This window comes from Ceratosolen solmsi, unplaced genomic scaffold (genome assembly GCF_000503995.2).
Source record: "Ceratosolen solmsi marchali unplaced genomic scaffold, CerSol_1.0 scaffold43, whole genome shotgun sequence".
Classification (NCBI taxonomy): domain Eukaryota; kingdom Metazoa; phylum Arthropoda; class Insecta; order Hymenoptera; family Agaonidae; genus Ceratosolen; species Ceratosolen solmsi.
The window spans coordinates 1535338-1553744 of NW_011948431.1; the positions used below are offsets into that span (position 1 = coordinate 1535338).

At 24.7% G+C, this 18407-nt stretch overlaps 2 protein-coding genes across 2 annotated transcripts; both read right to left on the reverse strand.

The window, feature by feature from the left end:
• Positions 1 to 5699: 5699 nt before the first annotated feature.
• Rsph9 (Radial spoke head protein 9) lies at positions 5700 to 7642 on the reverse strand. The gene is made up of 4 exons (XM_011502035.1): positions 7393 to 7642; positions 7152 to 7317; positions 6566 to 6854; positions 5700 to 5879 (listed from the first exon to the last, which is right to left on the reverse strand). Exons 1-4 carry the CDS (start codon positions 7623 to 7625, stop codon positions 5719 to 5721), a joined length of 849 nt encoding a protein of 282 aa, XP_011500337.1. The 5' UTR covers positions 7626 to 7642; the 3' UTR covers positions 5700 to 5718.
• A 303-nt stretch (positions 7643 to 7945) lies between these two features.
• Ltn1 (E3 ubiquitin-protein ligase listerin) lies at positions 7946 to 18357 on the reverse strand. The gene is made up of 21 exons (XM_011502131.1): positions 18146 to 18357; positions 17722 to 17916; positions 17036 to 17302; positions 16832 to 16947; positions 16204 to 16558; positions 15839 to 16026; positions 15617 to 15752; positions 14445 to 15140; positions 13841 to 14042; positions 13065 to 13434; positions 12759 to 12849; positions 11686 to 11840; positions 11409 to 11592; positions 10567 to 10723; positions 10128 to 10491; positions 9903 to 10049; positions 9707 to 9831; positions 9364 to 9575; positions 8801 to 8992; positions 8135 to 8302; positions 7946 to 8059 (listed from the first exon to the last, which is right to left on the reverse strand). Exons 1-21 carry the CDS (start codon positions 18185 to 18187, stop codon positions 7994 to 7996), a joined length of 4428 nt encoding a protein of 1475 aa, XP_011500433.1. The 5' UTR covers positions 18188 to 18357; the 3' UTR covers positions 7946 to 7993.
• Between the last annotated feature and the right edge of the window lie 50 nt (positions 18358 to 18407).

An 18407-nucleotide genomic window follows, 5' to 3' on the forward strand; every position in this document is an offset into this window, starting at 1 on the left:
TCATTTTTTAATCTCTTTTCAAGAAACTTATACAAGGATCAAAATTTTGAATACGACGATTTCTAAAAGTTAATTTAATATATTTAATATTATAATGATCACTTAACTAACGATGCACAATACCAAGTGTAAACAAAGAAAATAGATATATATTGTTCTAAATAATGAGACAGCGTTTAAATTGTTCATTTTTATTTATATTTTGATGAGGTTGTGATATGTAAATATAGAGAGGCCTTGATAATAGGAAATTTATTCAAATTTTATCCGATGAAGCATGTAATATTTTCAATTTCATAAATATTTATATATATAATTAAAATAATCGTGTCTTTTAATAAGAAACCGACTGTATTCTAATTTCAATTAAAAACATTCTATTTCAATAAATATAATATTAAACAATTGGAAATTTCGTATTAATAATTAGTAATATTAGGGATTAAAAATTGAGCTATGATTGTGTTTGTAAAGAGAGAAAAAATTAATTTCGATACACGCACGCTTACAGATGATAAATAATATAGAAATATTATTTAATATTATTCTGAAATTTTTAAATTAAATTGTCATTCCCTTTTACGGAATTATTTATGATTATATAGTTTTATGTATATAATAATAAAACTTTTTTACACATATTTCATTTGGTTATGCAAATAAAGTATATTAAGCAGAATTGTTGATAAACTAAATCAAATAAATTATTTTTCCTTTTTTCGTTTGCCTTTTAATTTCTGTATCAATATGTCAAAGAGTTAAAAAAAAGAAATGACCATAGAAGAAGAATAGTTCATAGCAAATCCCTTCATAGAAACTTCAGCGGAGGAAGTAGATTGCAAATTATTTTGCTTGGATTGAAGCGAATTGTAAAATTGCATAAGGCTCGATGATTATGTTAGTAAGCCACAGCTACGTTTGCGAAAAGCTCGTCTTGTGGTCATACAAAGCGTGTCACAGAATTGATAGAAAAGAATTTGAATATGAAAATTACATTATTGAAAAGATATCACGTTATTCATATTTCAAATAAAAGTTTTATGAAAAAAATTTTCTAAATATTATAATGGCATCGATGTTACGAGACATAATCATTTTAAATAAAATTGCACATCAAAGTATAAAAGTTTCGATTCATTTTAAAATTTTCAAAATCATCTCTAGTTTTAAGGATTTACATTTCGATTGACTGCTCAATTCTGTTATTCAATTTACTGAATTCATAAAAAAAATCTTTATAAGCTGAAACCATTACTAAGACTTTATTATAACTTACGAGATAAGTAAAATATAATTTTTTATTAAAGTAATTTTTAGTTATAATTACCATATTTCAATAAAACAAATGCATAAAATTGGAATATATAGTTTAATCTTGTTCTTAAAAATATTTATCTTACAGTTTATAAAATGTTGTATTAAAACATAATGAATGCTTTTACAAATAATAACGAGTAATATATAACGAGAAGTAACTGCTCTATGTTTTTCATTATACTTATTTAATGGAAATAACGAGACCTTTTTTTTTTTTTATTATTATTATATTCGAAGATAATTCGACGATAAAAATGAATTTAAACCAAAAATTATATTGTTTTTTAAAATATATACGTTTTATCATTATTATTATTTTTCTTTTTTCTTTTTTTTCATTATTAAATTACTTTCGTTTTAAACTGTAGCATTGATTTAAAAAAGAAGAGCTTTGAGCGATTAGATTGATTGATTTATAAATTGTCTAGTTTAAATCAATCATTTTACATGTAAATAAATATCAGATCAATGAAGATATAATAGATATAATGAAAAGTAAAATATAATAAACGAGCATTTTGAATATGACTTAAATGTATCTTAAATATCTTAAATTATGCCGGAGAAAACAAATCAAGTAAATTAAATTTCCAAGTTTCGTAGAAAAGAACGATCAAAACAGGGGGTAAAAATAAAACAATACGAATGACAAAGGCAGCAGACAAGGATAAATTGTAAACTGAGAAAATGCAAAAGATATGAGAGAAGAAAAGCGACAACGAAGGATATGTTCTATTGAATAGGAACCGGAACCCAAATGTCCGTGAATGGAATATTGACACGGACGAGTGCATGCGTAAATGCCCGCGCGCGCGCGCGCGCGCGCATATGAAGCAGACGTATAAGTGTGTAGTGAAAATCGCCTCGTCGCCAAGGCTTTAACTTTTACATCTTTTTCAAAGTATCTTTAGACGAGTTTGCATAATATGTAATGATAAACTAATAATATACAAGAAAAATGTATACTCTTATCAAAGACACAATCATCCATAGGTAAAGCAAAATTTAATAAAAGCACAATTGCGCAATCGCAGTCATTGATTGGGTGGCTCGTTGTTGCATATTATATGAAATGTCAACAATAGCCAAGTATGTAATAGGATAAATCAAAGTATAAAATTTAAATTCCAATTTAATACAGCCATTTTTCAATTACGTAATTAATTTTGTATTTTGGGTATATTTGCAATTAGGTGGCAAAAAATTTAAAACGTTTGCTAATCTGTATTTTTCATGTCATATATATTAACGCTAAAGATGCTTTATATTTCAAAGTTTGTATATGAAAAGTAAATTATTTTAATGTGAATTTAATGGCTTATTAAAGTTAGTATCGATAATTAATCTTATTGAATATCGTACGCTAATAATTCTTAAATGTATTTAATAATTTTTTTCATTTATTATACACAATATTATTATATATAATGATATTATATTATATTTTATAAATTTATGCAATATGCAAATCTGTTTTCTTGTTAATTTGGCTTAGTATTTTCTGTTTTATCAAATATTTTTGTAAAAACTTATAAAAAGTGTTGCTTATTATGCTTCTGAGTATAAATGAAATAAATGCACGTTCCTAAACTATTTTTGGAAAAAGAAAAGAGAATCATAAAGATATTCCGTGTAATTGGAAGGGATTAAGTATCGTATAAAATATCTATTGATACGTATAAGCTAATACTACGCCAGATTCAGTACTTATGCATTTTGAAAAATGTACATTGCAACAAAAGGAAAAAGGCTTTTAAGTATTGTCAATTATTAGAAAATAACCATATTGCAAATAAGAGCATGTAATGAGTGTATCTTTACGTAATAAGTTTTCTTAGTGATGAGCGCATGAGGTAGGCAGATCGCGTATTCATAAAATAGTTGCGTAGAGGAATGTAGTACGATTCGCTTGTAAACGAACTTTGTGCAAGTAATTGTCGATCAATAAAAGTAATCGATCGTAATTCCCTCCTAGGGCTTACTCCCGTACCAGCGTCTCCCTTCTTTTCCCGGCTACCCTGAGGCGAGGAGATCGGCTACCTGGGCGCGAGCAGGAATCCTCGCGGTTGCTGCACACCGTCATTCAATTTGCCCTTATGCGCCGATCACGGCGTAGATCGACGGCGCAGATCATTTCGCTCGCGGGTGTATAGTCACTTTGTCGATGTAAACGTATATCGTTCGACCAACGCACATGACGTCTCCCACTACTCGATGGTGTTCTGCTCCCTTCTCTCAACCGCATTTCAGAGGGCTAATGAAAATTTCATTTATTTCTTTTACACATCTCCATAACGTAATAATTATCCATAATGATCCACGGTTATAGAATGTATTTATTAAAATAAAATGAAAACAAGGAAGGAAAAGACGTTATCAAAAGAAAAAGCCTTTAATCGATAAGACTGATTTACATTAGAATGTGAACTTATAAACTAGAGATTTAGAAATCAGCATCTAGCCGTAGGCATTATTTTTATTATCATATTACATTATTATTTTGTAAAGATTGAAAAATACCGTATGCGTTTGATTAATTTTCACAACAGAAAAATAAATAATTTAGTAGCGAGAATATTATGCACGTGAAAACCATACGAACCAAGTTTGTAAATTTACATTTTTATAAATTTAATTTTAGTATGTTGATATTTTAAAAGCAAAATCACTCACAATTTCGATATTTTCTGTTTTTAATACAAATGTAATAAATTGAATTGCAAATATAATTGATTTTTTTTTTTTTCTGAAACAATTGTGAAAATCCACAAAATCCAACTATTGGTTAGAAAGTTTTTTTCGACTACATATAATCAAACGTTTAATTTATTTCTGAAATAAAACAATATTTTTCATATTAAATATTTGTTTATTTTAGTTAATACTTATTTTTAAATGTTGTAAAAAATATATCTTTTATTGTTTTTAAATAATCAATTTGGTAAAGTTATTCATTACAAAGAATTACAGATAATTAATAATATAATTATAGAATAATGAAGAATATATGTTTAGTCATTTATAGAATGCTTAAATTTCATTTTGATCTTTCCACATATGTTTTCTCAATGTTATAAAATTGTTAATTGTAATGTAAAATTATAATTTAAAATTGTATAATTTTTATTCAATTAAAACTAAAAGTTCATCAAAGCTATTTAATAGATCTTGTAGGAATCGTTTTAATTAAAATAATTATTGTAAAATATTTCCTCGATGTATTTAAATAAAATTTATTTTTTATCTTTTCTTTTTTAACAGTATATATTATTATTATAATAATAATAATAATAATTATTATTATTATTATATATAAACGTCCTTGACGTATACATATTTCTAAAATCAGATATACAAACGATATTCAAAATAAATGCCTTTAGGATGCAAAATTGCACTGTAATTTTTATTTATCAATTATTCTATTTTAAACATACGTACAAGATTATTTAAATGCTTTATTGAACTTATACTTATAAATAGTTAACTAATTAATTTGGAACGTTCGGAGTGATTGAATATTGAAAAAATTTATTTATAAATATTACAAAGAGTCTTTTAATTATAAACATTTACACAAAATATTACAAAACTATTAAGTAAATAAAATTTCCTTAAATATATTATATTTAAATATATATTGTATGTAAGAAAATCTTTTTTCATATGTAAATATTTTTATTTCAATCCATATATATATTATTAAGTCAAACGCCTTATATTTCCGTTCTACCACCATACAATGTTGAACAATGAAAGTTCCCTAATGAATGATGTTATGAATTTGAATAAAAATTCATTATTTATTTAGGAATAGAATGTAATTAATTTCGGCAATTTTCAAATTTTAAGGAAAAATACGGGAAACTGATATTAATTGCAGAATAAAATGTTTGTCAAAGAATATAGAAAAAATTTTTGCTCACATAATTTGTTGTTTCTTTCATATTATTGATTGGACTTCTAATATAAATATACACATATAATTCTTGGTTATTTTCTTTTAATTCTTCAAATTAATTTTATTTATGTTTTTATTGAATTCTACGTAATTATGATAATTTATTTTAATTTCACCAATGATTATTATTATTGTTATTTGACAATATGTTTATTTTGTTGTAGTAAAAGAAACGAATAAATATGTTAAGGTATAATAGAAGAAACTTCTAAACTGGTGGTGCTAACAAATGATCGTCTTCAATAAATAAATCTATTAAAAATTATGAAAATATAATCTATACGTAGTTTTATATTTATAAAGTTTATTATTTTATTTAATTTTATTTAAGAGAGATATTTTTAAATAATTAAAAATGTAATAGATCAATAATAATTTTATTTTATTGTACAATATTATGTTATCGATTTAATTTTGCCATTCATTCAATATATTGTTATTTATAACATAAATGGGATATCTATATTTTTCTTTCCATTTCCAATATATAGAAAGCCGTAATGGGGTGTATTTGCTTTATGGAAAAACGTCATACCCGGCCAATACATACTATGTAATAAAATTAAACGTCCACTTTGCTTAAATTGTAGACTCCAACACTCTAAAATGGAAAATGTAATGTGAATATTATTATAACGAGAATTGATTAATTTTTGTTTCATTGCGACATTTTAAAGCATTCGTTAATGCACATTTGTACGATCAAATTATTACATTACATCTGATGAATCTAATTAAAAAATATATCATTATAAAAATAAAAATTATTAAAATATAATTCATATTTTACATTATATTATTATTATATATTATTCTTATATTAATTATATCATACAATTTTCGGTTTTAATAAATATTACCAATTGAAAGAAAAATAAATATAATTTTATATTTTATTACGTAAATTGTACCCAAAATTTCAATATAACATTAGAAACATTACATTAATTCAGTATTACAATTTAGCAAAACATGTTTGTATAGTGTGATTTAATTAATTCATTGACTCAAACACGAAAATTTTCAGATGCATAAAGTTTCTTTTTTGAATTTAATTATTGATTTTTATTAAGTTTTAATTTTAGTAATATTTAATCTCATCATTATATTATAAAAATTTCTATTTACATATAATTATGCTAAAGCTACTGCAGTAAATGTTTGAAAATTTAAATGTCATTAACATAACCAATATGTCTTTATAAGTGCTATCTCGTAAACAATTAGAAATTTTTAATATAAATATTTTATTCCCAATACCGTTCAATAACAAAGGAAAATTTATACCTGAAGGAACATCTTCATCGAGAGTATCCAAAAAGTCCAAAGCATAATCATAATCTTGTCTTGAAAGTAAATTAGTGTTCCAAGTATTTTGTGGCAGTCTTGCGTGCAAGTATGATTTCAATTGCGACGTTTCATTTGATTCTAAACCGCAAAAACTTGAATTTTCAATTATTTGTCCGTCTATAGTTTTAAGCCAACTTCCTCGGGGAACTACAGCAGCATCGTTGTTAATTAAATAAACTGTAGCAGCCAAACGATCTTCTTCCATCAAATATTTTTTCACCGATTCCTTTCGTGGATTCATGAAAGTATGTAAATATTAAAATTTGTATTTCTCCCGCTTACTCTAATTATATCAAATAATTATAAAAAAAAAAAAAAAAAAAAAAAAAAATTGATTAGCGACCATTGGAATTAAATTTGGAAAAATTTAAATATACTATTGGCAATTTTGAAAATGAATAAATATTAAAAAAAAAAAAAATCATTTACAATTATTACATTTTTTTTTTTTTTAATCATTCAATCTTAATTCTAAACGCACTTTACAACGAATACACTACAAAATAAGAATATTCAAACTTACATCACGAAAATGTTGAGGATTTTCATGCGGTGGATATGGAGGATTGGCATCATAAGCATTTACACTTACAGACGGATCCCCTTGAAAATCAGAAACAGTTAGAGAAGTTAATAAAATAGCACATTTACTTGGCTCTGGCATCAATAACCAATTTAAGCAGTCGATACTATGATAAAGAAATTGTTACTGTATAAAGCATAATATTATATATCATATAATCGCGAACAATATATCTCTATACCTGTAAAAGTAGGTTTGTCCTTCTAAACATTCTTTTTTATATCCATAAGCTATATAATAATCATTATTAATCCCATTAATTCTTCCCCAATAATAACATTTTTGAAAATGATTTTCTTGCTGCAGTATGATCAGAGAATTTTGCAAAAGCTGACATCGTTCTATTCCTATACAAAACCCAGCATGACCAAAAATATCTAAGCTTTCCAAGAGCTTAAAACAATCCATTAACATTTACAAGATTTAATCAATATTTGTATTAAACAGTATCTATTACTTATTTCATAACATTAATTTCATGCTTGTAAATATATGCACTTATATTACTAACCTGAAGTTTGTATTTAATAATCGAATTAAACAATGGAAAATTAGAATAATTAAGTTCACAGTGTTGAATTAGGTTTAAAGGTTGATATATTTTCATAACAACATAATAATAATATTAAAATCTAAGATTATTTCTATATTAACAAATAATTTTCTAAAGCTAATAATCTAGATATTATGAATTTATTATATAAAAACGATTCACAATAAGGATTTTGTACATATAATACTTTCTTTATCTAAAAATATAAATAAAATGTAGGGAATCCGCATTAAAGTGGAAATATATCTCTACATAGAGGACACGTCGATTTGAAACTTTTATTAAACCATTTATACTGTAAATAAATAATAATAATAATGTGGTAAATCATTATAATTTTTTAAATAGAATAATATCAGTGGGCACTTACTAAACAAGATGGATGATACTTTTTGCGACAAGTACCACAGGAAAGTTTTGGTATTTGATAAGTACTCGTGTGAAATATATTGAAACAGATGTAACATTCTTCCATACTCGCAAATTTTTTATCAAGATTTCTTTTCCATAACATGAGACCATCGCAAATTGTACCATTCTAAATTCATGTAAATTTTGTTTGAAAGTATGCTTCAACGTATATTTCAAAAGTATATTTCAATATTTCAAAGTATATTTCAAGAAAGTATATTTCAACTAATATTTATATTGATTACTTTAGATTTTTTTCTTATGCGCTTTAAATTTTTAATTTATATTAAAATTGTGATAATTTGATTTGTTACATTAAAAATGTTTACATACATAAGAGGATTTTAAGACTAAATAAACAATGAAATTAACTTTTTGGAAGTTTCAATTTCGACTATAGAAAATTTTCATTATTCATTCTCTGCTATTTCCAATTTAACATATTTTTTTTTAAGCATGTATTTAAGTTATATAAAATCAATTTAACATAAATATTCATAGCCGAAATTTAAACTGTAAATATAATTTGTTGATTGTTAAATTTTTGTAACACTAAAAAATGTATACATTTACATTAAACAATAAAATAGTTATTTTGAATATATTTTTAAAACTAAATACACACCTGGTGTTCCAAGAAAATTGATAATTGCATGTGAGAATTTCGTTGGTTTGGGATTCCACTGAGATGTGGTTTCGGTTGGACCGTTACCGAGGAAAGTGGATAATTCGTTGGAAAAGTTATGTCAATTTCAAATTTTGTATCTTCAATATAATATAATACTATAATTTCTCGGGTATAGGGATGTTTTTCTATCTGAAAAATGAATTATTTATCAACTGCTTATACATCATATATATAAATTAAATTAAAAACATATTATTTTAATAACAATTTTTTATATTAAATTACATCTAATAGTACTTTATGAATTACTTATTTAAAAATCAAATAGAAATATTATTTTTAATGCAAAATTAGAAGTATGCATTGGATAATAAAAATTGTATTTCAAAGATGATCAAGCTATTTATAAATTAATTAATCAAATTTAGTACCGAGATGCGAGAAATATTAAAGAAAGGAAAAGTTGTTAATATATTTTTTATTAAAAAATGTAACATGTCAATATACATTTTTTCATTAAACTTAATAAATTTTTTATAATCATATGTGTAGTTTAATACCTGCATGTTATCGATACTTTTAAGCTTATCGTATTCAAGTTCTTCTTCCAGTAATAGCGGACTAACATAAATTTCTGTAGTTCCATTTACCATAGTCTGTACTCGTTTTTCCATCGTACTCAACCATTGTCTTACTAGAACTGGTAAGTATTTAAGGGACATCATATATAAATAGCAAACCAAATGTACAATTCTCTCTTCAATTTGATTATCTGCAATTGTAGACGTATTAATATTTATAATACTTTCTTATATTTTATTTAATATTCTAAATAATTATTTAAAAATTTATGATATAGTATAAATATTATTAAATAAATAAGTTATTTCAATTATAGCTCACCAATAAAATTATAAGTAGGGGGGCTACTAAAGAATTTTTTGAAATTATAAGTTTTCCTTTGTATACTTATTTCTATTGGCATTAAACGGAATATATTAGTTAACAAGTTTGCGAATAAATCTTCCCTGTAAAATCAATGTTATTACTTCTTTTTTAATTATATCTTTATCAATTATATAAATCTTTAAGTTCGTACTTTAATATTTCTGCATATTGATAACGTAAATCTGTAGTTGCCTTAGCACACATATTTAATACGATAACCCATGTAAATAAATAACTAATGGTGTATGTATAAGAATCAGTGTTAGGTTGAATTATACAATTTGTAAAATCACAAGGTCTAAAAAGGAAAATTATATTATATATATAATTATAAAAGTTAACATTATCAAGAAAAAAACATTGATAGAAAACCTACTTAAACTCCATTAACATAGCATTAACAATAGTTTGTGTTATATTAAGAACTTGTGTAAATTTATAAATATTTAAGGATTGTGGATTAAAATTTTTTATCTCAATATCATCTTTATCTAATTGAACCAATGTGTCTATTATATTGTTTAAAGCAATGTAAGTTCCTATTTGTAAGCTTTGCACTGGAGAATATAGCAGCTTTAATAACAATTGCATCATCTGATCATTTAATTTATTTTGATTATCTTTATTTTGTGATGTATCATTATTTATTATGGGCCTATCAAAATATGTTAACGATATTCCCAAATACTTTAATGGTACATCGGCAATAATGGGCAAATCCTTTTTGTCGTGATATAAGTCTAAAAACCAATATAAAAATTAATTTCAAATTTAAAGTTTATTTATTAAGAGATTATTTTACACGTATAATCTACCTGCAAATTTCATCCATATTTCAAAAATATCAGCTTGTATATTAGAGGCGAATAAATCTTCCCATTCATTTAACAAAGATGATTGTAAGGTTTTTTTATTTATCACACTTTGAATAGAGACGTATAACTTATTAACACCAATAACAAATGATTTTACCTAAATGCGATAATAAATCAAATGAAATAATCTCTTATAAATATGTGTTTTAATTTAATGTTAATATGTTTATTTAATTTATTGTTAATATTTTTGTTAATAATTTAATAGTAAAATTTTATTTTATAAAAATATATTTATGAGAACCTGCCATTGTCATAAATTAACTTTATATAATTATATCTATATAACTTATATTTTTACAATCACTTATTAAGGAAAAATATGTATATTGCAAATATATTTTGAAAAATATAAATACAGTTTTCTCAAACTAACTTTTAAATTATAAAAACAATGACTATTATTAATGCAATTGATACTTTTTTTTTTTAAATCGATTTATTTAGTATTATCATAGTTAGTTACTTTTATATGTTTTATAGATAAAAAAAAATCAATGAAAAATGTACAAAATTTTAAACCTTTTTTGTTTAAATATATATTACTAATTTTTCTTTATGATATCGATTAGTTATATTTAACACAAAAGCGAAATAGTCGATTGTTAGTAATATTAATATGTTCTCGAGATAATTTCAATGAAATAAAAAATTTTTTAATTCAGTTTAAACAATTGTTTTTGCAACGGAAAATTAAAAAAAAAAATGGTTATCTTATGGAGTGTAAAAGTAAGAAATCGTCTTGGATATAGAACAATTATTATAAAAATATAAATTTTCACCTTAAAATCATCATGATAATTTATAGATTTTTTAATAGAAAGATTCCACAATTTTATGCAAATTTCTATAAGATACCACTGTTTTAGTGTAAGCTTTTCAGAAATTGTATTCATGCATTTGGTAAGAAAAGACATAACTTCGATGGGTACAGTAAATTGTGCCCATGTCATTTCATGGATATCACTGTAATTGTAATATTAATTAATAATAATTAAGTCAATATAAATTAATGAAATATTCATTCATTATTCAATATAACATGTTGTTATTAATTACCAGTCTAAGAGTAAAGTCAATGATTCTTTTTTTTGTAAATTTACTATTCTTTCAAAAATGTTTTCTAACAATTCTTCGTTCTGATCAAGTTGATTTCTTGCTAAGAAAATTGTATACAAATCATTTTCATAGAAAATCTTTTTATTTAAAGATAAAGTATTTTTCAAATTCATATATATTTCGCAGTCCCATAATATCTAAAATAATAAATTAGTTAAATATCTATCTACATATGAAATGATAATGAAAAATTTTTTATTGAACAATATGTTTATAGTCAATAAAACCAATATTTCAAAAACAAACCTGCATGGATTGCAAGAAAATTTGATCATAATTAGATTTTTCCATCGAAGATAAATATTCTTTAATAACTAAATCATATTCTTTGATATTATCTTTAAAGGTGGAGTAATAAAATTTTAAAAGATATTGGTAAATACCACCGTATGATAGCAGTAACCTAAAAGAAGTTTATTACAGTAATTTATAAATTAAATTTATAAAATTTATTAATATTAGGAAAGACTTACTGTATTATATTAGATATAACTTTAACGTGAAAATTATCAGATAATTTCAGTCCCAAATGTTTTAAGAAACCTTTAAGACTTTGACATAAAATAGAAACTTCATTAGAATGTTTGGTCTTAAAAAATAAAAATATTGCATTTGAAGAATAAATTTTTAATTTAATTATGATTTGATATCTAATTAAATTTATATTCTACTTACAAAAATATTATGTTCAACGCAAAGTTCACCTAATACGAGTACATAAGATATATTAATAAAAATTTCAGATATTGAATCTGAATTTTCAGGTAAATGATTTAAGCATTTATATAGAATCTTTGAACTGTACAAGGCCCACTTTAAACATTTTTCAATATTATCTTCAATATTATTTAAACAAATATCGCATAAATCGATATCAAATACTTCCTTAAATACACATCCTTTTATCATCAATTTAGAAACATATAATTTGCCAATGATATGCTAGATAAGCATTTCATCCAATATTTTATTTCCAACTCCATTATAAAATTTTCAATATATTCATTCGATTTCGTTTGATTCATTTTAATATGTGCATCAATAAAATCTTTTGATAGATCGATTAGTGGCTCCTTGCTGTTTGATGAATCGCTAGTATAATTTCTAAAAATAACATACATAGTTAATAGTAAAGGAAATTGTTTATAATTTACTAATATTATTTTAATAACGATTATTTATTAATAAATTAAGCGTTTAATAATTTAAATACAGTTTATAGTAAGCTTCAATTAACAAATAATTTGTATTTGTATTATAAGTTTGTTTATGATAAAATATTTGATAAATGATGAAATTGGAATTTTGTCTTAACTTACTGTAATAACATTTTCTCCCAGATTATTGATGTAAAATATTTAACAGTTTCATCGAAAACATCGGCAGACATTCTTCTCTTTATTTCATGAAGACCTTTAATCCAGTTTTCTTGCATTATGCTCCTTATAGATGAATTAACATCAACTTCAGATTGTTTTATATTATCATTAATAAGTAAGTCGAATAATGCTTTGAACAATTTAATTACACTACTATCGATCTCTTTATGAGTCCATGATAAATTTAATAATTGAAATGAAAGATTAACAATTCGTTTAGTTTGGTTTTCATCATTCCACGACAATCTATTAACTATTAAACAGAATAATGATAAAATTCCGCATACAGCTTCATTTCTGACTATTAATTCTGAAAATAATATTAATCATATTAATAAGTTAATACAAAATTTTATAAATATATTTAAAAGTTTTATTTTTTATATAATTGAAGCTAAATAAATTAATATTAATTGTTAATTATTAATTGTCGTTTCGTATATTACTTTCTTTTTTATTCAATTATTGTTTATTCGCTTTATGAATGTTCTAATAAGAAGCATTTTTTACACGACATAATCATATAGTTTTGCCCAAATATTTAAATTTTAATCACAGAATCGTATAAATATAATTATCCACATCACGTGGCTTTTAATTATAAATAAATAGAGATTTATTTGAAAATTGTATGTATAAGTTTTGTTATGAATACCTGTATTTAGCTTAAAATATTTATTATTCCTTAAACTAACATTATTAATAAATTAAATTACCTCCATCCAGTGCAGGTTCGAATGCTTTTAGAAAAAGTTTCTGATCAAAATCTGTTAATTCTAAAGTAGATAAGATATCTTGAGCTGTAAGCACTAATGTATTAGTTATAACTTTTTGTCTGTGCCATTTACGTATTACGGCATCTTCCCTATACCAATCCATTAATGCATATTGAACTGCAATTTTTAATGTTTTTACATTATCGACCTTGAAAGAAAATAATAATAAGATTTATTTAATAAAAATTACTTATAATTTTATAAGGAAGTTAAAAACAAAAAGAAAAAATCTTAACAACTCTTAATTTAGGCAGACATGGTTTATGTAACTAATAAAAATTTGTTCTTTGTTCATTTTGTACTCATATCATATATTTAATAATTGAAAATATTTAAAAATTGACAAATTTAAAAAATGACAAATTGACAAAAAAAAAAAAAAAAAAAAAAAAGAAATATGCACCAATATTCTTATTTCCCAATTGTTAATGTTCTCAAATATATAATACTATCCAATTATTATCAAATTATAAATGAAATTATCTTAAAAATTTACCTTTTAAATAAAAATGGCAACCTTATCTTTAAAATAAAAATCTTTTACCTCCACGAATGACTGCAGGATCGCCTCTTTTTCTAAATCTTCGGCATATGACATTAAAATAAATATGAATTTGATCAACTCATCGATATTTACATCTTGGCTAGTCAATAATATTCTTAAATTCTGATTATAAAAATCTAATAGGTTGGCATTTTCATTGTTCGTATTTACCAGTGCAATAAGTAATTCCTTGCTTTTGTAAATTTGTATGATTTTTACAAGGTCAACGATCTTGGTTCTATCTGTGATCCTCTTAAAGTAACTGACACACAATTTTATGATGAATTGCTCGACTTGTTTCACGAATAAGTCATTATCTTTATCAGCTTCCACCGTCGTCTCTTGAACAGAAGTGTTCTTGGAGGGTTCGGAAGATTCTGCTTGCGAATCCCAGAATGTGATTTTCATATGACGCCGGTTGTCGCTGGGCTCTTTATTCAGATGCTCTAATAGCTCTAACATTGAGCCAATAATAAAGTTTGTCGTAATATCGTGATTTTCGTTGGAATTATCGATGAAACGATTGAAAATTGCCATTAGTTCAAACCAGAAAATCTTCAACACTTTTGCATAGGCTGAGTATTCGGGATTGTCGCTATTTTTACTCCAATATCTTATTAAACTATTCAGTTTAGGAAAGAAAATCGACCTCATCGATAGATCTTTGTTGATACATAATTCTATCATGGACATTAGCTGTAAAAAAAAGTAAATTCATTGAATTAAAATGAGTAGTGAGTAAAATTGTTGATTATTTTATCAGTAAAAAATAAACATTAAAAAATAATTTATGATAATATATTGAAAATATTTTTACAATCTTAATGTGTTGCCATTGATTTTTTTTTTCTTTTCAATTGTATTCATGAATTCATTAAGAATTAACAGATTATTTAGCACCAATTAACTTTTATCATTTGAGCTAAAATTGCATCGTAAAAGTAGGCCTACCAAACCAAATATGTAATTAACCCTGTTATTATATGGCAATTATATAATTGCTCGATCAACATATGGATTACAAAGTTATGATTAACTAATCAAATCAATCGTATACCTAAAATTACATTGTTATTTCATCTAAACTGCTTTGTTTAAGAATGAATAGAAAAATCACACGAATATCGATAAAATAGAAATATTATCAATAAAGGGATAAAATTTGATATTACCTGATCTTTGAGTAAATCTTTACAAACTTCTTCATTATTGCTATTAATTAGAACAGCGTACCTAAAGCACTCGAAGTATGAAGTTACTACCGTAGTTGTTTCGGATCGACTGAGCTTTACACTTCTTGCTGAAAATCTAAAATTTATAAAATTATCTATGTATTTTTAACTATCAAATTGGATGAATTATATTGTTTTCAGCTATTAATTCGGGCAACTTACCCTTGGCGCATATTTTCAAAGAAGTTGGTAAATAATGCAGTCTTATTAATTTCAAGCTTCGTAAATTGACTAAGAAATGGCAATAAATGTGGATAAACAATAGTTGCACGATTTTGTCCGCCACTTTTTAATATGCGCCATAATTTAGGTAATACTAATTTTTCTAGACTTACAATTTTATGCCAATCCTAAGGAAAACAAATTTGATTATAAGATTATTTTTAATTATTGAAAAATATATAAATAGGATAAGCGACTTAAGAAATTTCTGTTATCATAAAAATCATATGAATTAAAAGGGATGGAGCAGTTGATAATTAATTTAATTTATCGATAAAAATTTTTTAATTTTGTAAATGACAAACCTCTATTTTATTTATAGCTATAAGAAGGCATTCCCAAACTGAAATAAGAAGCGCTGGATCTGTTTCGTCTAAACTATTCATAATTGTAGTCAGAATTTTTTTTTTCACCTCGCATATAATGCCATGAGCATGACAAATTAACGCTGACAATGTACCAAAGCATACTGTTCTAATCGAAGGAATTTCATTTTTAGCAAACTTCCAGAATCTAGGATCGCTTATTAATTTTTTGTGATACTCTATTGTTTTTTCGATATCCGAAGGCTTGACAGTTTTTAAATAAAAAATATAGGCTTGTAAGCTAGACGTAACCAATCTTTGATATTGCGTTTCTAATTCTCCAGCTATCGATGGGCTACGAATGGGCACATTTTAAAACATTTAAGTTTTTAATAAAATATATAATATTTTGTTTAATAAGGATTAAACCGAAATTAATTAAAACGTTAAAACATCATTATTGAACAATATTTAAATATAATGGAGCTTAAATAAAATATTATAAAGCCATTTTGGCCAAAATTAATTATTTTGATGATGATTTAATTTGATCATTCTGTAATTAATAATTTATGTGATTTTTTGTATTAAGTAAAATAGAAATTTGAGAGCAAGGATTAAAACGTACTTATTCGTAGAAAGTGATTCGGGAGTTACAACGGTCACGTTATCGCAAATATAATTAAGAATTTCATGCTGACAATGAACAATTGCAAGTACAGATTTTTGTTGAGGAAAAGTAGTCTAAAAACGAATAAAGATGATGCGATTAATAAATTTATCGGAGGATTTGATTTTTCATTAATAATTAAAAATTAAGTATGCATATTACGTTAAAACTGTTAGTGGCTGCTGAAGCTACAGGTGGATACGAATCATATTGCGAGACAAACCAAGGACCAGCAAATTCCTTTAAATGTACGGCTATTGTCTTCCCAACTCGATTCAAAATAGTTGCATGGGCTATTTGAGTTGCCTCTCTCACTCTGTGATTTACATCAATACTAAGGAAACAGTAAAAACGAGGCCAAAATATTAACATGTTTTCTATGTCCGTCAAATTTGCATTTGTACAGAAATTTGTCAGTTCTTGTAATGCCTATAAAAATATATGATTTTTTATTAATTTAACGATGATTTACTATTTTATGCTGGTAATGGTAGTTAAAATAGTGATAATGAAATTAATGTAAGTTTTTTCTTACATAAGGGATAAGACATTTATGAAAATAAATAAATTATTATAAAATCGATCTATCGCATATAAAGGATATATCGTATCGAAACATTCGAAATCTCCCAACTCGTACCCAATTACCAAAAATACTAATTAAATTTTATTTAGACAAATCGTTGGATGAAATATACAGATAATTGATATAAATTTACAGCAATTTAAATAGAGTTTAAAATAAGTTTTCTTAACTCTTGGCAACTAAGTAGAATTTTAAATTACTACTATAACTAACTGATGTCTTATCAATGCTCTTAAATATCTTCTCTTCTTATAAAATGTACCTTGTACTTTGTCGTCGCATTTTTCTTGTTCAATTTCTTAAAAACTATATGAAAATTAGGGGGCACATCAACTTTAACCGCTATGGAAAAGCCTGGTGACACAGGAGTATATTCTTCATCATTAGCAGGTTTAAAACCAATGAAACTGGGCGCAGATGTTCCAAGAAGTTCCGCACTACGGCTGCTATTCGACGGCTACTCATATATAAATACAAATACAATTATACAATGCATGTAAATACACACATATTTATGTGTACACACACACACACACACATATATATATATATATATATATATATATATATATATATATATATATAGAAAGGAAAGAAAGAAAGAAAAAAGAAAGGGTAGTAACATTTTTTCAGGTTATTCCTCTAATACAATAAATAACATCTACAACGCTTTTAAAAAGACTTACGCGAGCATTATTTTTCGTACGCTGTGCTTTATTTTTCCCCATGTCTATTAATAAGCCCAATCAAGGAATTATCGATACTAATATTAATTCTGTGCATTAAATTATAACTGAGACGTTCAATCCTCCCTTTTACCAGCACAATTCTGCGGAAATCCAAATTCCCAAGCAGTTGACTAGATTCTCTAGATCAGCGCCAGCTGGATTTCATCGATTCTGCGCACTTCCGCGACTTTGGACTTCGGACTTCGGACTTTGGACTTCG

Bases quoted from the DNA above. Each gene is read 5' to 3' on its own strand.
- Rsph9 (XM_011502035.1), bottom strand. From the start codon at position 7,625: ATGTTAATGGATTGTTTTAAGCTCTTGGAAAGCTTAGATATTTTTGGT. The intron at 7,318-7,392 runs GTATAGAGATAT...TCTTTATCATAG, and splicing joins GGACAAACCTACTTTTACAG to TATCGACTGCTTAAATTGGT. The intron at 5,880-6,565 runs GTATAAATTTTC...TTTCCATTTTAG, and splicing joins CGATGAAGATGTTCCTTCAG to AGTGTTGGAGTCTACAATTT.
- Ltn1 (XM_011502131.1), bottom strand. From the start codon at position 18,187: ATGGGGAAAAATAAAGCACAGCGTACGAAAAATAATGCTCGC. The intron at 16,027-16,203 runs GTTTGTCATTTA...TGTTTTCCTTAG, and splicing joins TAGCTATAAATAAAATAGAG to GATTGGCATAAAATTGTAAG. The intron at 10,492-10,566 runs GTAGATTATACG...ATTGGTTTTTAG, and splicing joins AATATGGATGAAATTTGCAG to ACTTATATCACGACAAAAAG.